This window comes from Nothoprocta perdicaria, unplaced genomic scaffold (genome assembly GCF_003342845.1).
Source record: "Nothoprocta perdicaria isolate Ctin4 unplaced genomic scaffold, notPer1 scaffold_28, whole genome shotgun sequence".
In the NCBI taxonomy this organism is placed as follows: Eukaryota; Metazoa; Chordata; class Aves; order Tinamiformes; family Tinamidae; genus Nothoprocta; species Nothoprocta perdicaria.
In genome coordinates, this window is record NW_020455510.1 from 1,999,237 (window position 1) to 2,024,824 (window position 25,588).

Below are 25,588 nucleotides of genomic sequence, written 5' to 3' on the forward strand. Positions count from 1 at the left end.
TCGGTATCTTCCCGCAAGGGACCTTAAATAAACATATTCCTGGCTGTCGTGATGTGCTTTGCACAGCGTGGAGATGGCTCGGATGCTTTTGGGGCACGTCACTTGCGCCGGGGCTCCCGAGGAGGCCTCTTGGTCGGGGCTAAGGGCTGCCTCCAACACCTGGCGACGCGCGGCGGGCGCGGACCCGTCACGAACCTGCTGTAACCGCCTCGGCCTTGGGCTGCGGGGGCGCCGCGACCGTTGGGGCCTTGGCGGGGGTGGGGGGGAGCGGGGGTTGCCTCGCGCTGCAGCCCCCCCCCCCAGCTGCGCGCGCCGGTCACCGGGGCAACGCAGGGCGCAGCCAATGGGTGCGCTCCGCGCGCGCGCTGCCCCCTCTCCCCCGCCCTCACAGAGGCGGCTGTGACGGCGCAGGCGGTCGCCTCGTGCTCCGCCGCGCACCAATCGCGCGGCGCTGCGGGAGGCAGGAGTCGCGCGCTCGCCCCCTCCCGTTCCCCGAGGGCGGGGCGGGGAGGGAGCCGGCGGCCAATCAGGATCTAGGACGAGAACGTGAGGCGAGCGGGGCCGCGTGCCACGCCGCTTATAAAGGGGGGGCCGGCGGGCGGCGCGCGCCTCATTCGCGGCTGGCGCTCGTGGTGGAGGCTGCGCTCGTCGCGTTCCTCAACGGCCGCCGCCCCCCTCTGTCTCGCGCCCGTTACCGCCATTCTCCCCCGCGCGCCATGAAGACCAAGTTCTGTAACGGCGAGAACGAGCCYTCCCCGCTCGGGCTGCTCCTGGGCTGCAGCCCCGGCTCGGGCGGGGGCGGCGGCGTCGCCCTCCCCGCCGCCGGGCAGCCCCTTACGCCGCCGCCCCCGCTGGCCGAGCCCGAGGGGAAGGAGCCGGCGGCGGCGGGCAGAGGCGGGGGCGCCATGACCCCCCCTTCCCCGCTGCTGTTGCCGCCGGTGGCCGAGGAGGAGCCGCCGCTGGATGCCCGCACGCGGCGCAAGGCGTATCTGTGGTGCAAGGAGTTCCTGCCCGGGGCCTGGCGGGCGCTGCGGGAGGAGCAGCTGCGCATCAGCCCCATCAGGTCAGCGCCGGGGGTGGAGGGGAGAGGCTGCGGGCGGAGGAGGGGTCAATTTCTCCCCTTTTCCCTTGGAGGGAGAAGAGGGAGGAAAAAAAAAAAAAAAAAAAAAAAAAGCTGGAATTCCCCCATCCCCCGCGGGGCGCTGCAGCGGGCTGCGGCTGAGGCGGCTGCGGTGCCGCAGCGGCGGTGCTGCCCGCGGGGCTCCCGGCTCGACGCGGCGCCTTTTTTCCCGGCCTTTCCGAAATTCGCGAGCCGGCCGGTGGAGGGGGCGGCGAGTCCCCGCTGCTGGCAAGTGCCGGTGACTCAGCGCGCCTCGCGCCTTTTTTTTTTTTTCTCTCCTCGTCGTTTTTAAATAAAAAAATGTCTGTCTCCTTGAAAGTTAACGGCTTGCTTTCTTATTTCCGCCCAGAGGGTTCTTAAGCTTGTGAAGGGATAATGAGGTTCAATAGGCGAGCRTGACTGTATTTCTGTAAGCTAGCTTGGCTAATTCTCTTTTCATTCAGCGTGCACCACTTATTTCATGAAATCTTGCGTTCTAGGACAGTTATTTCTGCCTTTCTTCAAAACTTTCTGTTTGAGATCCCCCTTCAAAACGGCTTGATAGCTCCTGGGTTGGGAGGAAGAGCAGATGGTGTGAAATTGTGTGCTGCACCTTGCTGACTGGCTTTTGCAGAGGAGCTTCACCTGTGCCACCTTCACTGAGGGAGAAAGCAGTGTAAAATTCCTTAGTGTTGGTTCAAAAATCAGGTGCAAAATCAGGTGTAAAACCAGCATGGATGGTTTGTCTGTACCAGTGCRTATCATGTCCGAAAACAGCTGTTAGATACTCTTTCCATAGGTTGAAGAGCCTTGACTTTCCTTGGAGAGCCAAGACATGAATTCACAGCTACTGAAACACAAATGTAAGCAAATCAGACTACTGTGGCCCTGGYTTGGGGAAAGCTATGGGCAGCCTTTAATATGGGTGATGCTTTGGAAGGGCTTCCCTTAAATATTTCTAGTAGTTGATATTTAACTGATAGCTTTATCTGTGTACAGATGAGATATGCTCCCTTGACCCTTAACAAGCTGGTGARTATACTGACCTATATAGAGCGCAATGCCTCTAGGTGCCTTCTGTATGAATTACACTGATTAGAGATAACTTGTAGAAGTCTGAAGTGCATAAAACTATAGTTAAACTCCCATGTAATGGAGCTGAGCCAAAGCGAGGTGCTCCTGCTGGGGGAGAAGGTTTCTGAGCTTTCATATATTGTACAACGATTGGGCTTGTCTTTAAGTAACCAAACTATTTTTACAGGATTCCTTATCTCCCAGTCTGGTATTTTTTTATGAAGTGATTTCAGACTTGCTTAGGTCTGCTATTCTTTGCATGTGCTTTCATCAAATTCTAGAGCAAAGACTTTGAAAAGGTCAGTTTAACATCAAAAATGCAGCTGGTACCAGCCCGTGTTCTTAAATAGGCCCATGTCTCTAAATAGTCTATTTTCACTCTGCAGTTGATAGCCTTTCCATCTGTTCTGGTTTTCTTTCTCTACCTGTTCACCTTCATGGTTCAAAGTTACTTCATATCTCTTGTCTCTTTAACATCATTGTTGGCTGCTTGCCAGGCCATCTGGTTCTCCTGCTTTCTTGAGCTCACTTTTCAGCTGGTATTTTACCATGTTTTCTTGATTATTCTTCCTCTATCATTGGCTCTGGATCCATAAGCCAACCTGTATTTTCTGTGTAGCATCTCCCAGTAAATAAATGCAAATCAGACTGTGTTTTTGTTCTCTACTGCAGAAAGTCTTTAGTTCTCTTGTGGTTTGCAAAGAAAAACCCAGAAAATTATCTGAAAAAATAGAGATGAGTGCCAGGCTAGGAGCAAGAGCTGTATTTGAGTTGTATTTTTATTTGGATTCCTCATAGCTTCCTGGAAGCAAAACGCACCTGGGTAGTATGAAGGATTAGACAGTTTGTGAAGGCAAGGAATGTCTTGTCAAGGCAAAGAATTACTTAAATCCTGAAATATCTGTATTAAGTTGAGAAAGGAGCGTGCTGCAGATATTTTTTCAGCCTTTCAATCTATACTATCTCATCCCCTTACCACTACTAGCTACTATTCTTGAGTTATATTTCTTCTTGAAAGGTATCTTTTTAATGATGAGACTGTTTTTTTCCAGTACTGCTGACGTACATTTCTGCTTTGCAAGTGAAGCAGGTTTCAGTACTTGTTTTGTAGAGCAGAAGCAACAGCAACAAAGGAAAAGCTAGACTGCAGGACAGAAAGGAAATATTGTTAATGAATGTGTCAAGTGCAATGAAGAAGAGGCAGAAGAACTATAAAAAATGTAAAGAAAACGTTGGTCGRGAAAACTTTTCTTAAAAGAGCTGCTTGAAGCTAGTAAAGTTAGTTCCTCCAGTATAATCTACTGTGTTAACCCACAGAATAATAAAATGCTGCCTTTTTCCTGTCAAGCAGTAGTAAAACAGTAATTATAAGGAAAGCTAACTTAATTCCTGAAAAATTTAAACAGTATGTTTCCCTAGTTTGTATTGCTTGATAATATTTTGGATGATCATTTTGGTCTTACCAAATAATCAAGTCTTTTAAATTGTTTTGATTTTAAAATTTAATTTTAATCCAAAGAGTGATAGTGTGAGTATAACTTTCACTGGTAATGCTGCAGCATATGTTTTATGGTCAAACAGTAAGTTTTTCCAGCTGCCACCCCAGTGAAACCTGATCTTAATTCAAACTTAAGGCTTTATCTTGTGTATAACSAATGCCTAAAATCAGTCTTGCTTTAATCTTTATCTTTGAAACTTATCTGTACTGAGCTTTTATGGATCTAATTAGTCCTGCAGTTGGGATTTTTTTTTTTTAAACAGTGCTTGGGGAAAGTCTTTCTTGATTTTTAACAGTAATATTGACAGGACTGCAAATGAAGGACAGCAATACCAAACAAGGGGAACTTTAATAAGCTTATGAAGAGTAAGCTCTTCATAAAAGATGGGATAACATGACAAATGGATGGGGATAAATATGATAATATGGTAGAGCTTTATTTTGAGAGCATGTATTCTTAGAGTACATTTTATTGTATTATATCTATTAGCCAGCGTCTCTCTGGGTTATTTCTTAATTTCAAGTGGATCCTTACCTCGATTTGTTAGGCTGCTTATGCCTCTTTAATTGTATTAGCACAAGGGCTTCAGTCCAAACTGGAATATGAAAGATGGTGCTGAGTCTAAAATTGCATTTTTGCTAGTTGAGATTCACTGCAAAAGATGTTAAGTATGTTTTACTGTTTTCATGCTTATGTGTTGTACCAAGTCTGACAAGACTTCAGTAGGAACTTTGTCAAGTTTCTCAGTTATCTGTCTCCCAACCTGATGAACAGAAACATTTTTCTGTGCTACCCACTTTTGTTTCAAAATTGGAAAGTAAATTCCAGTATGTCCCCCTTGCTTGGTCAGTTTTGCCATGCTTATTGGCCAGTTGTACCTGCCTTCCTATTTCAGAGATACCAAACACGTGCGATGTTTGCTGAGGTAACAATGGAAAATATTCCTCAGGTGCATCTGCTCTCATTTTTTCCTCAGTAGAAATTACCCTTTGTAGTCCAAACTTTGTGTCGGTGCTACCYTGATCTAATCATTTGCAGTAAGTGGACATGAAACAGAAATGCCTTTTTTAGCTACTTTGACAGAGCATGCATCTTCTATACTAAAGAATATCACCATTCCCTTCATAGAGGTGGCCTCAGCAACATGTTGTTTCAATGCTCGCTACCTGACACCACGGAGACGGTTGCAGATGAACCACGGAAAGTTCTCCTGCGCTTATACGGTGCAATCCTGCAGATGGTGAGTATGTAGAGCGCTTTGGGAGTGGGAGGGCTGCCAGGAGCTTAATCATGGTATGTTTGGAGATCTTCCTCTGTGACACACTGTAAGTGTGTGCTGCTTTATTCACCTGGAAATGTGTCTTAGTGGTAGTGGGGTAGACTTTTAGGTTAAGATAGTTCCTTCTGTAGTTTGTTATTGTCTAGAACTTACACTCCTTTCCACACAGATCCTGACCTGCGTGTATCAGCTGAAGGCTCATTTGCTGTCCATTTGATCAGTAATGTGTTGTTTATGTGTTAAGTTTGGACTGTGGTGCTCCAGAACAGTTATTAAAACCTGCTTCTGTACAGTATGTAGGACTCTGGCATAACTAGCAAGAATGCAAGACTAAACCACTTAAAATATTAATCTTGATATCACTTTTGAATCCTTGTCAGACTAATGTTGAAGCTTTTGTTAAGCATACTTCATACAGTGCTCAGGCATTTTATTAGAGACTTCATGGATTTTTGTGCAATAGTTACCAGAAAAAAAAAAAAAACTGCAGTAAGATGAAGTGCAAACATCCAATATCAAACAGCCATCTCATTCCAAAACATGTCTTTACAGAGCATGCAATATGCCTTATAGCTGGCATAGAGTCTTAACAATTCTGGAGTTGGTAGGACTCCTCCAGAACTGTTAAAATCTTAAGCTGGAAAAGCTAAATACTCTGCCAGAGTTCCTTTTCCTTTTATTGGTCAGTAAAAAAAAAAAAAAAAAATTGCAGTTTGTCAAATCTAAAGAGAAGTAATTGGCAAATGTGTTTCAAATTTTAAACTTCAATATCTAGAATGTTTTGTAAAAGTGTTTTCTTTTAAAGCTTACAAGCTATTGCTGTACAGCTATTTAACATATCTCCTCTCACCCTACATCGCTAGACCTTGACTGTATTGCAAAGAATTGCCCTAATGTAGTATTATTTTACCTTATGAAAAATGACAGTTTCATAAAGTCATGTTTGGATGTTGGCAGTTGCTTCTATTTGACTTAGAATCTGTTTTTATTGTCCATGAATTTGTGATATTTTTCCAATACTCAGTCACTTTGAATAACTGCAAGAACTCCAATATATCTGCAGGAAATTGACTGCTCTTGAAATTTCAGCCCAGTCTTCCTGCTTCTGCTACATTGACTAAACTTGCTTGCAAAATCTAATTGGATAATGTCCCTTATCTGCCTTTTAAATATTCTTTTATTAGATCCATAGGCATATATTTTATACAATAAATAATATGAACTTTCCCACGGTAGCAAACTTACCAGAAATGAGTGAAGGATTCCACTGGTTTGAAATAACATGGAACACTTTGCTACCTCACTGTATATGTGTTGGGAAGGCTGAAAATTTAAACAGAACAAATGTGTAAAAGTTCATTATTTGAAGTTTACTCTTCCCTTTGGCTTAAGAGAAATCAAAAGTAAAGCAGAAAGTGTTGATGAAAAACACAACTATTTTCAAGATGATTCCTAGGATAATAATTACCTATAATTATGAATGGCTTTAATGTTGATTTAATACATAGAAGGCCTCAGTAGGAAAATGGGCTGTAAAACTTCTGTAGTGCTAGAGCTTCTGCTGCCCAAGTGCTGTGACAAAATGTAGTCCTTCTCTGTTTTTTTTTAAGTAGACTAGAATTTGTTTGCCTTCCTATTCCCTTAGTTTTTTTCTTAACTTCCCTTTCCTGTGCCCCTATTCCCTGAAAAAATCAAAATTAAATTTTTGGGCTCTAAAATCAAATAACTAATTCGGTTTTAAAATTGAAAGTGTGTTCATAACTTTCTAACCTGTCTGCTCTTGGTGTTGAAGGATCTTTTGAGATGTCTAACTTCCTTTATTTCCATAGTGGCAGTGAAATGACTGCTCTTGTTGGTGCAGTTCACTAAAGGTTAAGTAAGCAGAGAAAGTCCCAAGGTAAAACTTTCAGATTGCATTGAGGTTCACAATTTCTGTCAACAAACATTTGTCTCTTCCAGCCCCTATATGTTAAATATAAGCTAAAACATAAGCAAACTGTTTTTACTGGGGTATTTTGAAAACCTCACTTAGGAGTCTCACTAATTTCTGGGTGGCACAAGCAGTATCTTTGCCAAAGCAACGGCAAATTACTCTCTCAGTAATGTCACTATTTTTTGAAGCCCTATACCGAATCATGGACACTGTTAACATAATTTAAGAATTATGAGGCCTTATCCTAAAATTGAGACTTCGTTCTCAATCATTTCTAGCTGCCACTGGGTATTAGTAGTTACTGCTTGTTTGTTTGAGCCTTTGAAGCATGTTTTAACTCTTGTSTATTTTACTTGCTGTTGACATTGGAGCACAAAACAAGCAATGTCAGCTCCTTGTATTCCTTACTGTAAAATAACGTTAACAGCCTGCACCAAATTGAAGTAGACGTTCCTGATATTTAATTTGAAACTTTGCACAGAGTGAAAAATAGATATCAAATACTAACTTAAGAATTAATAATACTAGTACCATGATTTTATTTGAGCCACCTTTTAAAGGAACTCTTGCAGTTTGAAAATAACCCCAGTTTGCTTATTATGAATCTTGGAAGACACAAATGTCAGTACATGAAACTCATCCAGTATAAACCATGCCAGTTGGCTTAAGCTGCCACACAGGGAAGGCGTTGTGCTTTCCTCTGTCATAGCTGATATGTTTAAGCAATTTTTTTTTGTGTGCATGAATGTTTTTTTGGGGGGGAGGGAGGAGTTGGGGGGAGATGAACTGAACTGTCTTGACCATTATTATGAATGGTCTCACTGGCATGGATGTTTAAAAATCAAGGACTTCTCTTGAGTATATCCTTGAACAGAACTTTTTTAAGACAAGTATTTGTGCTTGTGATAGGTTAAATTACTAACCACATTAAAACTCAAATGTTTGAGGCACAATGCAGATATGTCATATATTGGATAAAGGGAATTGCCTTACTCTGCTCACTTTTGCTCCAGTTCAGTAGCTAAAATTTAAGTGGAGCAATGAAAGTAAAACTTCCTCATTATAAAATGCCTTAAACTGTTGGCTATATCAGTGTATAACCACTGAAAGAAAAGTTTCTCCAACAATATGCTGTTTAATCTTTAGGCTTTAAGATTGGATTTCATACACAGATCACGGTAGCCTTTCTAGCATTAAATTYATATCATCTAAAATTTCTCACGTTAGAAGTAGGATTTCAACATATGCTGGCATCATTTAAGAAAAAAAGAATCTGAAGTTCACCTATCCAAAGTTAACTTGGGGTTGATTCCCATTCTTACACATGTCAAAAGAACCTTGAACTCTGCTTTACTTGGGGCTCTGTTATTTTGCAACAGCCAAAGCAAATTCTTGCTTATAAATGAGGAAAAACAAACCAGTATATCTAATATTCCCCTCTGGTGTCTCAGTTTCCTTGTGAACAGACACAAGCAATTATGGTTGCCACAGTTCTGTGGTAATTTTTTTCCATACCTGCCTTGCTGCCTTTTATTTTTTGTAACTAAATAAAATGCAGACTGCTGTTGTTACTGTAATTATCAACGTCTTCTGTGATTGTTGGTGTCCATGTTTGTTTGTAGCATGGAGTAACTACAAATCCCTGGCACTGGCAGACGGCTTGAAAGAAACCAAGCACCTCTTACGGGGGATATATTTGTGTTGGGTGGCGTTAAGGGTGTTCTGGGGGTAATGTACCACTTTAGTTGTATATGCATGTGTTCTCTGCTGCAGGCTTGCCCATGCGATCGTGCCTAGAGCACTCTGGTTTCCAGGTGACAGACACGATTCACGGTATAGTATGAGATCTCTGAAGTTGGAGCATTCTCTACAGCTTTCATTTTCTTTAGTACTGGATTTCATTGTTTAAACATAAGACTTAAGTAGCACTAGCTACTGTCTGTGCATCTGAATGTTTAGAGCAATAATAAAATACCAAAATATTGCCCCTTCCTTTCCTCTGCTCCCTCATAAGAGAATGGTAACTTGAAGTGAAGAGGATTAGAGATGTCCTTGTGGCTTTTGTAGGACTTGCACCAGAAGTTATTCCAGATCCTAGGGCTTCAGTAAACTAGTCTCCGTTCCTTTAGGTCTGGAATGGATCAGTGCTCTAAGGCAAGTTCTCCAAAGCAGAAAGATAATCGTTGCTGGATAGTAATTATTGCCTTTCCCATACCTAGCAGTTCACAGCTCAGTGTCTTCCAACAGCTTCCAAAGTTAAGAAAAGCTTCCACCATAGATTAACCATAGATTACTTCTGTAACTTGACAAGCAGTTTCTTGCAGTAGTGTAATTTGTTGGAATTTGAGAGTACTTCAGTACTTTGTTTCAGGCCCATCTGAAAACTACTGAGTAAGTTCAGTAGGAAAATGAAAGTTATAAGGCAGGGTTTAAATGTGCAAACACAGCTAATGATTCGTTTGGGGTGGGGGGGAAAGAAAGAAGTGTCAAGCTCCTCTTTATACAGATTTCTGCTGTCAAGCTTCATTTGGGGTTTTGTGGTTCAGAGCCCATTTTCCAACTACAAAAGAAGTCAATTTAGGGCCTTAGGGAGAGAATGATGAGTAACTTGGGCCCTGTCAGATTGCCACATATGGCTAATATAAACCCATGTCATCTTTTGATGACACAACAGATAATGTAGAATGCCTTTCAGTTCTAGGACTGATCTCATATCTGAAAACACAATGCCTTAAAATGAATTTTAAGTGATCAGTGTATTAAGAGACTATAAATAACTTCTGGTTTCTGTACAGCTGCAGTAGCTGCCCTCAGTGATGACTCTTGCTTAAAATTTTGGTGGACTTTTTTAATCTGCTTTGAAAATAAACCTTCCCACAAAACACTGACGTGACAACACTACAAAACAATTAGAGATAGCTTTTTCTCAAAGATGTAGAGCACGTATGTCCTTTCWAGTTGATATTGGTAGAGAGGGACTTGAAGAACATCCAGGAGTTTTAACTGTTCTTTTATTCACCAGTGTTGAAATAAATAGCTCCCAAAATTGGATTTAAGCTCCAATAGTTCACTTCAATTTGTAGATACTGAATGTTTCATTGTTTTGGACAAGACTTTGTTAACTAATTGTGCGTATCAACTACCTCATGGTATGAGATGTTTCATTTTGAACCACTGTTCCTGTAGGAGATTGTGTTGTTAAAACAAGCAAATCAGTATTTTAATATCTGTGCTTTTTAAACTTCTATTACTTCAAATTACATCCTCCTTTATATTCTCCTTGACCCCACTTACTGGAGACTTACCTAATTCTAGGCTGAAAGTATGGCCACTTGTGAAGACTGATCCTCTCCAAGCTCCCATTCATATCAGCAAGTTATTTACAACATTTTTTTGTATTCATTCTCCTCTTGACCCTGACAATGTTCTATGCAGAGGGAACAGAAAAGAGGAAGGGATGCTGCAGAAGTCTGCTTTTCTGATGACTCTGCAGTGTACATCCCTAACTGTCTCTTTCTGATGGCACAGTAGATGCCATAAAGATACCTCCAACACCGATTTGCGGTGCACTTGTAGAGCTGGTTAGCCTCCTTATACAGTATGACTTTTGGAGAGTTGGTGCCAGTTCAGGTTATAGGGAAAAGCCTAATCTGCTTATCTTCTGATGAACTGAACCATTCTGAGAGCACCATTAATCAGGAAAGCCTCCTGGATGGTGAGTAACTTTCTGACTGTTCAAGAAAAATCAGTAAGATGCAAGCGGTATTGATGCAGGACGTGCTTGTTCAGAGAAGCCCTCTGTAAATGACTTAAGTATTATTGTGTAGTTGTACATGTAGCCTTAGTGGATGTGTTTTGACTTTATTAATTTCCTTGAAAGAAATATAAGCTAATAGTAGTTCTCATATTGTCTTGTTTTAAACTTACTATCCTAGTGGAATGGGAAGTACTTGCTGAAAGACCATCAATTCATATTAACTATACTTCTTCAATAGCCTCTGAAATACTGTACCTGTATAGCTTCTGTAAAGCATTAGTTTGTTGTATGGTACTAAAGGAGCTTGTGTTGCTTAATTGTATTGTTAAGTTCGTATTTCCACCCTTGTTTTGGACATGCTAGAGCTTTGGAACTGARAGGTATGCACATGGTTCTAGAAATCAAATGCCTTAATTTAGAAGGTAGAGATACAGGCTACCTTAATGGGCTTTTAAACCTTGTCTGGTTTAAACAGCCAACCRTGGAATTGCAACATAAATAGCAGCCACAGACTGTCACTAAGCAAATACTTGCTTTCTCTTCTCCTTAAGATCCTTTAAGGAACAAGGTTTTTCTACTGCATCTTGAATTTTTAATGTGTAGCTCTACTAAAAGTATGTGCCATTGAGGGTTGAGATGCTGAGGGTATGGTCTAATACTCCAAAATATCTGAAATACTCCAAAATTGCTTTATAAAGACTATTAACAATCCTAGCATAATACATTGTGCATAGGTTTGGTTAGCTTTCCTTGTAGAGTGCAGTTATTTGTGCAAGCTAGAGATGTCTCACTGGTAATTCATCTGAAGAAAACCTTGGATTTGGACAGCTAGCAGTATGTGTATAAATGGCCTAGACAGCATTATTACATGTGATGAAAATTTGTTCATAGAGAGTGCACAGACTTTTGGAAAAATGGAGTAATAGGAAAAGCAAGTGTTAAGCTTCAAAATGCAGTTCTGCTAGTAGTTCTTCTAAAGCTTGTTTGTAATCTGTAGTATCTCTAACATGCTGTGGCTCCAGATGTTGTTCAGAGGGACTTAGTATTCTCATAATTAAAAATGTTCTCCTAAACTTCAATGTGTTGGGGTTCTATTTTTTGAAATAACAGGAAGCAATAATTTAAAAAACAAGAACAACAACAACAAAAAACCCTGAATCCCTCCTTCCAGACTATTTATAGSAGGGGTTTAGTCTCAATGGCACATCCTTTTGAAAGGCTTTGGAATCAGTGAAACAGTGTTGTGGTCAGAGGTCAGATGGATACTAGTGCTGTAGCTGTCACAGATCAAGAAACTGTTGAGTCATCTAGTTAATTATAGCTGGCACTTCTACTCCCCTTATTCTGGTGGTTGCAAGTGAATCATGCTAAATTTCATCTTCTCACTGTGTTTGCTTTTTCTCATTCATAGAGGTCCTGTAATAAAGGAGGGTCTGTACAATCTCAGAAGGAAAATGACTTGCAAGTAAGTAATTTAATTTGCTTGTCTYACTGAATTTTGTAGGTGTCCTGCTTGTTCCAGACTAGTAGTTACTCAGCCAAAGTCTGGACTGAATTTTTAGAATCCAGAAAGAGTAATGAGTAAAATCTATTTGCTCATAGGATAGCCATGGCTGTGAGGGTATGTGTGTGCACCTTAGAGAAATTTAAACATCCAAAGTTAACCGGAACCCATCCCCTGCCAAGGCTGCCCTCATATTTGCTTATCAGTCTTAACATTGATACTACTACAGCTTACCTGATGCTAGGCTTTTTTCCTGTAGTTCAGCAGAGTCTCTAATCTGCTTTCTCATGTCCATTTTATATTATATAACTCAAACCTTAAGACTGAAGTATTTGGAGCTAGAGAGACTTTCCTTCTGATCCTGTTTTTGATTAGCGCAGTGCTTGGATCAACCATACAACCATTTCTGCTCACACAGCATAATGTCTAGTTTAGTGTAATTTATCATAAAATGTCATTAAAACAAAATGTGGTAGTTCAGATTTTTAACCTGGCATTTCTGCCCTTAAGTAAGSAGTACCTCTTTTTAATTCCATAATAGTTTTGGCTGTGATCTGGAAGGAAAGAAAGTACTCTTTACTGAAGCTTGATAAATGCTACCTTTTTACCCCGTCCTATTTCCTGCCCTCTGAGAATGCCATCTAGAAATCCTCAGTTAAAGTAGTCTGTGTGTATGTATGTATCCAGGAATTGAACTGAGCATAAACCGGTTTTGTGGTTGTTGAGTTACTGCTTTGAAGTTTTGTTAAACTTTCAGTTAGACTTGCTGGAACAACTTTAATCAGTTGAACTAAGACTGATCTGAAAAATGTTCTGGTTGGATTATTAGATTCTGTGCAGAGATTAAGAATGGAGTGTGGTGTGTGTTTTTGTTGTTACTTTCAATTAAAAAAAATATTCTGAAGCTGTAAAAGAAAATATAACCCAACCCTCATTCCATTAACTCAGAAGTCTTGCAGTAAAAGAAGTGAGGCTTTGAACTTGAGAACTGTCCTGATTTCTTCCCTGAAAACAGCGATTCAAATTTCTGATATGTGCAGATTCTTTTCTGGCATGAATCTCATAGTGCTGTAACTTGCACATAAATTAACTCAAGAGTTTCTGTCACAGAKGATTTGATGATACACTTCAGTCTTCCAAATGAAGTATTAAATTTTTTGATCTGTCCTTGTCTACATTGTAGTAGCATACCAGAAAAGTCTTGTCAAGGATGCTTACRAACTGTAAGGCTCAAATACAGTGTTTGGGACAAAGCGTTCACTTAAAGTGAGTGGTCATTCTCTCCAAAAGCTTGCCTTTGGTGCTGATGCTTACTGTTATCCTGAGATCTAAGTTTAAAAAGCTTCAGAGCTTAGACTAGCAGACTGACTTGGCAGTGTAAATTAGATATTGCAGAGTATTTGAAGGCACTGATATACATAGTTATGCATTGTCCTTTTAAAAAAGTCAGCAGACTGTAGGTGAACTCTTAACTGAAGAGCTAGATGTCTAAATTTAAGTGTCTGCAGGCTGTGATCCGGGAGGAGACAAAGTGCATTTTACTAGTTTGAGTTTGATAATTGTATTTTCTCAAGTTAGATAACAGTTAGGCTTTGCTCATCTCTTTTAGTACCTTATTTTCCCACCTACACTTAGCAGTAGGGGTATGGAATAGAGACTTGGTAAAGGTTCATCAGATACTAAGATACTTGAAGCAGAAACTTTGGCATCTGAGATGTCTAGGTTAGTGTTACATCAGAGCTATCCTTGGGTTTATTCTCAAGGGAACTAATCTATTATAACAGAAGAGGTCCTTTTTGTGCTCTGTTTAAAGTTWTTTTTGCCTTCTGAATGTTCTGTGTCTGATCCTTTAAACTTGAATATTCTTATAATTCTGCTTTTGGACAGCCTATACTTTTCATTTCAAGCAGATCCTTTGTTCAGTTGCGTAGCTAAGATGTCATGTTCCAAAGGGTGTTAAAAGTAGCTGTGGATAGTATTTGTAGTGTGAAGTGTACTTCACTAGGGTAAACTGCTTTAAAAAAATACCTGCAGAGTTTCCACAGGCCAAGGAGGACAGGGTAGTTTGCTTTTTGCAGTCTTCCCCTCAGCTGGCCTTAGGAACAGTATCTGAAACCATGTATGTTCCTTCTCCAATTTTGTACTGCAAAGCACAATGTTTGTGTTGCTCAAATGCTAACTACAAATATGCCATTAAACAAGAATATTTGGTTAATAAAAGCCGAGTCTTTTTTTTAAAATCTAACACTTATATTTTTTTCTTTGAGACAGTAATTCTTTAATTCTATTTTTTTTTAATAGGGAGCAGAAGCGATGGTTCTGGAAAGTGTTATGTTTGCCATTCTTGCAGAAAGAGCTCTTGGCCCAAAGCTGTATGGAATCTTTCCACAGGGGCGACTGGAGGAGTTCATTCCCGTAAGTCCTGCTCAGAGTTACAGCTACTGGTTCACACAATAGGATGTTTTAACTGATCATCACAAGACAGTCTCTGSACTGCCCAGAAAAGCAGGGATGTGGGGATGACAGATTTGGCAGCCTGTAGTAACTGCTTGCTGTAATTTGATACAGTCATAGTGGGTGTTGGAGAGGCTAATTAAAGCTCTTGCCAGGAAGACAGTTCTAAAATCTCTTTAGCTGTAGGACAGACTAATAAATGAAGATAAAAAGCCTGTTAGATACCAAGCATAGCATGGGAAGCTATTCAGTAACACTTTCCATTAATAGCGACAAGACCAAATGCTTTTGATACTGAACACTTATACTGTCTGCTTTGAGGATATTCTTAGTGGGATATGATAATTTCTCAGTATAGAATAGTATTGACCAAGAGTCTTAAGTAAGCTGGGCTTGTGAAGCTTTTCCAAAAATGGCAATTTTGTAAAGTAATGAGAAATTATTACCTGAGTATTAATTTATTGTGGTATTCATATTACTTGATTAGCTGTCTCTTAAAAATACTGTATTTTACTACAGAGCAGAAAATTAAGTACAGAAGAACTCAGTTTACCCGACATATCTGCTGAAATAGCTGAGAAGATGGCTAGATTTCATGGCATGAAAATGCCATTTAATAAAGAACCTAAGTGGCTTTTTGGAACAATGGAAAAGTAAGTTACGCAACGCAATACTCTGAAGTATGGAAAAAGATGACCCGCTATAATCCTGATAAGCAAATCATTCATCATAAGAATGACTGAGTAGAGTCTGCTTTCACTGTGGCTCAAACCTGTTTCCAGTTACTTGATGACCATGACATTCATCTTGAAAAATGTCCTTGTTTGCCATTCCTRTTTAAGCTTTCTTCATTTCAGTGTTATTGATATTTAGTATATAAAGACTAATGTAATTTTGTCCATAAATGTGGTATGATTGCTTTTGTTTCTAACAGATACCTAAATCAAGTGCTGAGGATTAAGTTTACCAAGGAATCTAAAACTAGAAAACTGAACAAACTCCTCAGTTACAATCTTCCCCAGGAAATGAAAAGTCTAAGGTAGGTCTGTTGTCTGAAGACATCGGGTCTCTTTTATCAATGCTGCTATCTTAAGGTTTGCACAGTTTTAGTATGAATATATCTATTTAAAAGCAGTGCACRGTACATTTTACTTTGGGGATATTTTTGGGATTCTGGAACAACCTTAAGCCTATCATTATACTGACTACAAGTGGGTACAGTCAGTTGACTTGCCAATTAGTGCAACCAAACTTGTGTTCTGATTTTGTGTTTCTAACTGAGAAGACAATTTTGCTATAAATCAATAGCCCTTCAAATCTTCCAGCAAAATCCAGGTTTACCTGTGAGCTGAACTGAACATAGTGATTTCTGTCACTTTATTGCTGTTTTCTAGAGCTATGCTTGAAGCTACTTCATCACCAGTTGTATTTTGCCACAATGACTGTCAAGAAGGTAAGCTACTAATATTTCAGTGCCTTGCTCAGCAATGCAGTTTTAAGCCTTTTCTGATCACTTGTTTGCTCTCTGATCGGTAATCATGTGATCGAGGTAGTGCCCTGACAGCTGACCTGAAATAACTACCTGTGTGCTCCCAGCACATAACGGTTGCCAAGCAAAATGCACTGGCTTCAGCAACGCTTCAGAGTGGAGAATGTGTTGCATCGTTATTGAATTTAAGCTTAACATGCACGTGGACTCTTAGTGCAGGCCAGCTGATGAAGGGAGCCCTGGGTGTCTCCTGTTGGATCAGACCCTTAGATTTTTCTGCAGCCTACACAAGCAGGGTAGGGTGGACTTTCAGCCCTTTTGAAATAAAGATGCTGAAATGTTATAGCTAACAGCAAAAGTAGAGACTAGAGAGTATGAGTCAACTTGCACTAGAAAGAAACATCGCAGAAGCTTTACTCACCCTTCATTCCTTAGAAGTCATGGAGGGAACAGCATCTATTCTGAACCAGTTCTCTAACAAAAGTAAGGTTCTCTAACAAAAAGGGCTCAAAATGGTGGTTTGTGGTAGTTTGGCTCTGTTTATGCTCCCTTTTACAGGGTGGAGGGTAAGATGGGCTGAGCTGGGAGGATGCACCACGAGCAGGCTGTCTCACCTTCTTGGGAGACAGTATGCCTTGTTCACTCATCGAGGAGTTGAGCTGTCAGTGTTACAGGCAGTGGGGAAAAAAGGAGCAATCCTTGGGAGAACAAGTGTAACGTTCAGTTTAGGCAATACAAACCTTCTGGAGTGAGATTATTTTTACCCAWGCACATCTCAACTTTCAGTGAGCTGCTGAACCACAACCCAGCTTTCATATTGCTTTTCTGCTTGGATGTAAGGAATGACTAGGATGTTCTGAGCAATGTTTCTTACACGCAATATTGCTTTTCTGCAATTTCCTTGTGACTTTATCAAATATGCCTTCATTTCTTAAACTTTTTCAGGTAATATCTTGCTTCTGGAGGGCAAAGAAAATTTGGAAAAACAAAAACTGATGCTTATTGACTTTGAATACAGCAGCTATAATTACCGGTAAATCACTTTAGTCTCTTATTCAACCAGCTACAGTGAAAGCAAGTGCTGGATTGATGATTATTTGTCTCTTCTAATGAGTTGCATTCAACTATATTGGTGGTAGACAACAGATGTAACTAATCAAGACTGGTTTGTCCATGAAGGCTTTGGGTACAGGCACGTCTGAGACAGCACGGCCAAAAGTTTGGGGGCTCCCTAGTCCTCCAGACTTGCTGAGGCAAAAATGGCTCTTTAGACATCATTTTTTACTTCCAGCAGAGAGATGAGACTGTATATAATTGTATGTAGAGCATCTTTGCTTCGCTGCTTATTTGTATGGTCATTGCAAACAGTTGTCGTGYAGATGTTACTAGCAGTCCTACTTCTTTTCACTACGTGGTTAACAAAGATGCTATCATTCTTCAATCATTTACTAACTACATTTAAGTTTGAGCTAAACATGTAGTGTCTTTGAAACAGTTCAGTGTTGTAGCTGAAACATATCCAGTGTGAATCTGAATAATCTAAAAACAGGATACATAAGGCTTTGGAGCAGTATGACCTCTGTCTCTAACAATGTTGATACTTCATCAGAGATGCATTAAAAGCATACTTGAATATTCTGTCTGCACTGATTTTAATAAGTCTACTGTTTCTATGTAGCTGGGGAAATTCTGATTGTTGACTGCAGTTTGTAAACTGCTTTAATAAGGTACTTAGAAAAAATGTAGTAGGTCTATCAGTTTTCTACCTCTGCCAGCATAAGGTGCAGTCAGCTATATTAAGCTGGCTTGTGCTATTGAAATTAATAATTTTAGGCTTGTGTTAGTAGGAGCCAGGGCTATTATGCAAATATTGAGGAATTGAGTCATTTTCTTTTTTCAGAGGATTTGACATTGGAAATCACTTCTGTGAATGGATGTATGATTATACTTATGAGAAGTACCCATTCTTCAAAGCTAGTTTTCCTAAGTATCCTTCAAAGAAGCAACAGGTAGGCATGTAGAAGTTATTAATACTTCTATCTCCTAGCTGTTATTTTAACAGTCCTTTCTATTTTGTACTAATGTGCTCCAAAACCTTTGCTACATAAATGTAATGCTACTCATCCTGACTACCTCTGCTTTAAAAACTTTACAAGCTTCATCACAGCCATTCAACATAGAACTCTCACTTTGTGCCATCTAGCTAGCTATAGCAAAAACAAAGCTCAGTGRTTCTGCAATAAGTGCTGCTGTGAAAGTAGCTGGCAACAGCAGAATGTCACTGTAGTATTAAAAAAGCATAAAATGAGCTTTCAAGTAATTAGCAGAATTCCTAGTAACCTTAACCAACTGAGGACCATCACTGTTTGCATAAAATAAATGACAACTTAGTAAAAGCCTTGCCTTATTCTCAAAGATAAACATGTCTTGAGCTCAAGAGTAATCTCATTTGATCATTTGCCTTTTAGCTTCATTTTATCTCCAGTTACCTATGTGCATTTCAACATGGCTTTCAAAATCTAAGCAATGAAGATAAATCCAAACTGGAAGAAGAAGTGATGACAGAAGTTAACAGGTAATTTACTTTCCACTGCTTTTGATGACTGTGTGAACCAACAGTATTCCTGAAACTTGTACTGTGATACCTAATATAGTTCTGTGATAAAGCCTGTTAATTGCAAGTTTTAGAGGTGTTGTAGGGAGTATTAACAGAGGAAACAAAACACTATAATGTGGGGAACCTAATGTAATTACTATATGGAATTGCTTCCATAATGTCATACATTGCTTTGTAATTTTCAGGTTTGCCCTTGCATCACACTTCTTCTGGGGTCTGTGGTCTATTATACAAGCAAAGATTTCGTCCATTGAGTTTGGTTACCTGGTATGTTTTTAAACATAGTTTCACTTAAATGCRTACTTGCACATGACTTGTAGTGCTTTATCAGGGGAAAAAAAAGTGAAATAGCTGCCTAAAGATTTTAGGAATTCTCCCCTTTTGTTATGTAAGAAGAGTTAGCTCTAAGTGTCARACCTCACAGTGAAATGACTGCTTTGCATACAGTGAAGTTATTCTTTTTTAGTAAGACACTGTGCAAGATGGAAGCTAGCACTTGTTTTAAGTGTAAAACTGGAAAATCAATAGTCAGTGTGCATATTTCATGTTGACATCCAGTGTGCAGCAAGACATCCATACCAGGCAACTTGCTGACCTTTTCAAATAGCTTAACTTTTGATACTGCAAATGTATTAAGACTTTTACTGAGACAGTATACTGCTAAGTAATGCAGCTTTCAGAAACACTGGATATCTTACAGGAAATGTTGGAGAAGCTACTTTTCTTTCTGATGRAAGTGTGACCTATTGAGATTCTCTTTCTCTAGCATGCTGGCAGAAGCTCTAGTGTTCCAAAACACTTCAGGAAACTGTAGAGGCAAAAATCTCTCTGGGGAGGTTACCTTTCCCAATTGAAGAGTTAATTTAGCTCACCAAGAAGATGGATTAGGAGAGTAACACAGTTAATATCTTTATTATCCTTCCCCATCCTGAAAGTGAAAACTCAGATATATTTACTGTTACAGATGTATTTAAGTACTTCATAACATTCTTATTTCTCTAGGAATATGCATTGTCCAGATTTGATGCATACTTTGAACAGAAGAGGAAGCTGAAGGTGTGAATGTTGGAAGAGTGGTCTGTTGGTTACTGTAAGAAGAGGGCAGCTGGACAGAACTTTCACTGTGCTTAGGCTACTGTATCTGTAACGAAGGTGTCACTGCCTTCCAGTTCCTTGGAAGGCAGGTGTACAATACTGAAGACTGTATAAATGTGATTTGTTTACAGTTTCATAACTATTTGGAATGAGATTGGGAGGCAAAAGTAAAATACTACAGTGCAATATCTTTAAATCCTTTTAATCTAGAAGGTATTTTATATTATGGGAGAAGCTTACAATTAAGTGTCAATACCACATGCATCAGAGCAAACTGTTACTGTGAGTACATTTTTTGGGATTTGACATAATGGTGAATGTTGTAAGCGGAACAGTTGTAAAAGATGATACGTTGTAGACACTGCCTCCTAATGAGAAGGAGAAAAGCAACTGTAAGGGAGACAACTGTTAAACTGTGAAGTAGGCTTAAAATCTTACTGTGAGATTAGGTTCAACATGCTCTGTGAACACTATCTTCAAAAAGCTGCTGATACGTTACACCACCACTTTAACCACAAAGCAAGTAAGCATGTTGAAGCAGCAATGCTTTAACGTGTTATCTGCATAAATATGAATGTCTCTTAAGCAGGTGTGCCTGTAAAGTGAAGTATGAATGAATTCAGGACATGCTGTAGGGCTTTGTCTTGTTCATTCAGCATCCTTCACCAACATGCTTTATTGCCCAGCCTGACTGACTCTTACTATGCTGTGTCCCAAACAGGGGGATCTGTGGGCTGGCAGCACTGGGAAGAGTGCCTTGAACTGCTCYAGCTACTCCCCCAATAACTGGATTGGCATTGACAATACTTGTAATTGGAGCTCATCACTTCTTGATTGTGTTGCCACAGTAGATGGCTGTAAGGAACAGTAGAGCCAAAGACTGCGGAGAACACTTCAAGAAATTGCTGTTCTGTCCAACTAACGCTGACATGGCTTGGGAGGTGCTGTTCTTGCACCTCCAACCTTCTTGTTCCTGCAGTCCAGTAAAGTGGAGTCTCTTGTGGGGAACAATAACGTGTATATTGAAACTTGACTATAATCTGTGTACATGTCATCTAAAGATTTCTTTACTTTTTTGGGGAACATGTTTATTTTGACCCTTATTTTGTTTGTGCTTTCTAACACACTGTATTATAAATAATAAACTTTTAAGTCTGCTCCTTTCACTTGTACAGCAAATACTATTTCAAGCAGTTAATGTGCAGCATTTCATGTACTGTATAGCATAAGTTGTAAGAACTGTCATTTTATTCTCTAGTATAGAGAATCATTTTGCATACATTCAATTCTTAATACTTTATAATAAATATAAAGCACTTAAACATCATAGCTGATACTCTTTAAGTCTTCATTGTAAYTGAAGGGTAAAGCTGATGCTATTTCTGGCCTTAATCTATGCTGGAAACACTTTTTATTACCTTTTGAGGCAGCCTGAATTAAACTTGGGCTCTGTGCTGTGGGACATTCCTTCTACTTAAATACATCTTCAACATTTATTGTGGAACTGAATGCTAACAGCAAGCATGATGTAAAAATGCAGTTAAGGCAAGTGGTGAAAGACTGAACTGTTTGAATTGTATAAGAAAGAATTTGAGTTTAAGCACTTGACTGTATCTACATCCTGCTAACTACCCTAAAAGCAAAGGTAAAGGTTACCAGTATATATAAGCTTTACTGGAATATCACAAGACATTTGCCATCTAAATATTCAGGTAATGTATGTAGGCTCCTTGAAGGCTTCACGTAATGGTCCTCCTGTATGCAGTCAGCCCAGTGGGAGTGAAGGAGAATAGAAGGGATGAAAGCATTTATAAAATGATGCTGTATGTGTAGTTAGAGGATTGTGACTTATAATAGGAGTGTTGATTTTGTAGTAAGCCTGTTGATTTATATTTCAACGGTAACCCTAGGTTCTTGGGAATCCCATGGAAACTGTGATACTTATCCATTGTATTGCTTGGTTCTCAGAAGCAAAAAGGGAATGGTGCTCATTCCCTCTAGTGCTAACTATATACTTGCATCAGAAGTGAAGGCCTTCCTTTTTGCTGGGATGACTGCCAGCTGTATTCTGCAAAGGAAACTTAGCAACTATGGTCTTTCAGGCAAGACTACTTCAGGTAGCTTCCAGCAAGACAGTTGTGCTCAAGTATTACTCTCTATTTTCTGCAAGAAAATTCTGAACAGAAGCAAAACATGCATCTGTTCCTCCAAACAGGTTCAACGTCTGCTTTTTTTTTTTTTTTTTTTTTTTTAAGGTAAATAAATTTTTGAAGCAGATGGGGTTCTCAAAAGGGCTGTGTGGTACCACAGTGGTTCTTGGGGACAGAGGTAAGCCAAATGAATGCAGACCAATGCTGAGTTTGTTCTCAGTGCAAGTTTCTATAGATTGCCTATCAAGGGCAAATTCTGTAACTTTATTTACTGTAAATGACCAGGAACTGCAACGCAGTCCTCTCGGTGATTGAATCTGTGGCAATCTGACCAAGAAATTAAATGCATCAGCACTTCTGTAACAAGGTTTTGTCTTGTGAAGCTACAGCCATAGGATTTTGTATAAATGTGGTTAATCGTCTTCTATATGTCAAAGTAGTTACAGGTAATCTGATTCGCCTTTAAAAGAGGCAGTTTTAGACTGCTGATTAATCTTCCTTTCAGTTGACTTGAAAATGCTATTTCAGCTTTTTCTTGAAACATTAGTGAATTCTGTATCTCCATGAATTTCTATCTTTGTCAGTGTTCGCATTTGTTAGTTTAGACATTAGCAAAAGGACCTGCTCTTAACTGGTGAAAATGAGAATTCTTGTGTAATTCTTCTGTACAGAAACTTACAGGTTATCTTTAAAGGAGATTATCATGTGTCTAACCAGATAGTTAAGACTGAGGAATCTTAGCGACCATTTGCAGGTGGTTCAGTAGATGAACAGTGTATGTAGGATTTACCCCATAGCTTTTACAGTCAGTTAAATAAGATGAAAACTTAATGCTCAGACTTATATAGTGAGCTGCAGAGTGATTTTGTTTTTCAGCATTTAAGCCTCCAAAATTCAGTGTGAACCGTCTTAGCACCGTATCAGAGCCAATGTCTTCTATCACTAAACTAAAAGTGAAATTTTAATGGCATTTCTGGTGACAGCAGAAGGCATTTTTTTATGAAATGTTATTACATGAATTAATGATTGCTGCCATTTTGGTCTTTCATAGTGATGATGCGACTGAATAGAAAGAGACTAAATCCTTGGGATTGCTCTGCTCTGATAACTGGTGAAGGTTTACTTCCAGTCCTGCTCTGCTAAAGGGAAGATGCTGTGAGGTAGCAACACTTCAACCTCAGGAAGAGACCCAGCAAGGAGCAGAAACACAGCTAGACCTGGATGCACAGATTAGGATAAAACATCTAAAAAGTATCATAGGTATGGTGTCTGTCTTAAGGTCTACTAATTTGATATCGCACAGGTAGACTTATAAAATTGGTATCGTATATCTCTATATAATTTTGACTGAGTGGTATGATGTGATATGTAAGCTGTCATTCATACCTGTGTATGCATGTAGGCTCATCTAGCCATATATGTAAGCATATGGAAGTTAACAGCTTTTGGTGGGGGTTTCTACTGTAGCAGTCTTTGTTCTGGTCTTCTGTGACCTATGTAAGGTCACAAAGGCCGCAAATCTGCCATGGCTTTTCTCGGATCTTGTTCACGGTCAAAGTGAGAAACCAACACTTGTCTCTTGYTCTAATGTCTTCATAGCTTAGTAATCTTTACTATGGAATGTACTGGCTTTTGAGAAGTCTTTCTGAAAGAAAGAGCAGGGTAGCTGACTTTGTAATAGCTGTAGGTATTTTCTCAGATGTGATTTCCAGTGCAAGAGATAGAGCATCAAACACTTTCGCGTGAAACTGCCATGAAAATGTATAGACAAGCCAGATACGTATGCTCTGCCTGCATCTCCTTGCAAAGACTAATTCTGTATTTATCTGCTTGCAAAGACTAATTCTATATGGATCCAATACATTAAAAAAAAAAAAAAAAAAAAAAGGAACCTGGTAGCTCAACTCCTATGTGCTCTTGGCCCGGGCAGGGTGCATGTGTGCAGGTACTGCTTTTGCAGGAGCTGATGCCAAGTTGGTGCAGTGCAACACCTGACAATGAGTTGTTTGGGAATCTCAGCTTCTTCTTGCCATGGCAATGTATTTCCATATTAGTTCAGAATTTTTGGTTTTCCCTTGCCAAACTTCTCCATTTCTCCATGGAGAGAAACTACTCTGGCAAATCTGTTCTCCAGTATTCAAGGTGATAGTAGGAAAAGTTGAGCATGGCTGCACGACTGCTGTCTTTGAAACTCGAGATCTGATCTCGATCAGATCTGCTAATATCAGAAAGGCCTTATCCTTCTTTCCTTCTATTAACTTGGCTGAGCCAGCACTACAGCTGAAGTGGAAGGAGCTGAGTTTCTCCCCTTAAGGAGGAATGTTATTATGTTCTAGCTGATTGTGTCTGGAAACCCCTGAAGGGCACTGGGGTTTGCAGAGATGTTTTTCAGGGACCTAATTTATCCTGTAGATCCCTTATTACAGATTATCGTGGGATGGAAAGAACCTAGCTTAATTCTGGAAGAGTCTGTAAAACTGCAAATTATAGACTTATATATAGAGCATAATCTGAAAATTACTCAGCGGAGGAAAGTTATGAGTACAATAGTAATTTTGCAATATGGCTATAAATACAATAGTTAGATGCTTCCTGCGATGCTTCCTTAATACCATCCAAGAATCTAGTTCCTGCGGTAGAGAGGGAAGGAGACAAAAAGAGCAAATTCCCAGAAAAAAATAAAATTGACTGCTTTTAGTCTAAGTGCCAGCATCTCTGAGCTGATGTGTTCTGCTTTACAACTGCAATACTGCAGGGTTACTGAGACTCCACTCATGAGGGGTGCTGTGTTAAATCACCATGACTGAATGTGTTGATGCCTCAAGATACAGTTTGTCTTCCCTGCGGACAGTGTCTGCAGAAAGTGCTCACAGTTCTTCAGAATTGGTAAAACCACAAGACCAGCAAATAAAAGGTCAACTTGCCTGTTGCTGTTTCTTACCTATAATTTGGCTACAAGAAGCATTATATAGCTCGTGTTGGAAGCTGACAGCAGCAGTCTGGCAGCACAACACAGCCCTGCATTGTTTCTGCAGCAGGTAGGGGAAAGAGGTACTCTTGGCTGTGCCTTACAAAGACAATAACGCTTTTAACAGTTCAAATCCTCCCTGAAAGATCTTTGAGGCAGCCTTGAGCAAGCTTCCCTCAGCTTGCAGTCTTTTATGGGTCTGTGTGAAGCAGCTAATGGAGTCATTTCACTGGAGATGAATCAAAAGCCATAATGGTTCTGGAATGAAATAAAACACAACATGCACTCACAGGGCCCTGGCAGGGAGCAAAAAGAGCTACTGTATTCAGGATTTGGGCAACAAAGCTGATCTCTAGCAAACTGGCTACTTGCTCTCTCCTAAGATGAATCTGTCTTTTTATGACTAGGATTTTCCGAGTAGACAGTGCTCCTACTTATTCAATATTAAACTGATTGCATTATAATGTGCGGGAAAAAATATTTTATTATATATATCCATATAATGATTTGTATCCAATAGTTTCAGCACATAGGGTTCTACCACTAAACTCTGAATGTATTTCCCTCTTTGAAGGAGAAAGCTTCATGGCCAAGTGTCAGTTTGAGCCCTAGATGGGTACAGCACTGAAGTAATTGCCTCACGTGAATGTGAGGAATGATACTGAAAGAA

General features: G+C 39.8%; 1 protein-coding gene and 1 long non-coding RNA gene across 2 annotated transcripts; one reads left to right on the top strand and one right to left on the bottom strand.

Annotated features, from left to right (window-relative positions):
- The first annotated feature begins 658 nt into the window (after window positions 1–658).
- On the top strand, window positions 659–20,811 carry CHKA (choline kinase alpha). The gene is made up of 12 exons (XM_026041184.1): window positions 659–1,063; window positions 4,801–4,912; window positions 12,053–12,106; window positions 14,447–14,560; window positions 15,119–15,252; window positions 15,534–15,638; window positions 15,994–16,052; window positions 17,034–17,121; window positions 17,989–18,097; window positions 18,557–18,663; window positions 18,891–18,972; window positions 19,708–20,811. The coding sequence occupies exons 1-12, from the start codon at window positions 717–719 to the stop codon at window positions 19,765–19,767; spliced, it is 1,371 nt and encodes a 456-aa protein (XP_025896969.1). The 5' UTR covers window positions 659–716; the 3' UTR covers window positions 19,768–20,811.
- LOC112948854 lies at window positions 3,297–6,253 on the bottom strand. The gene is made up of 3 exons (XR_003249710.1): window positions 6,197–6,253; window positions 4,207–4,324; window positions 3,297–3,317 (listed from the first exon to the last, which is right to left on the bottom strand). It is a non-coding gene; the product is annotated as an uncharacterized LOC112948854 (long non-coding RNA).
- Window positions 20,812–25,588: the final 4,777 nt, after the last annotated feature.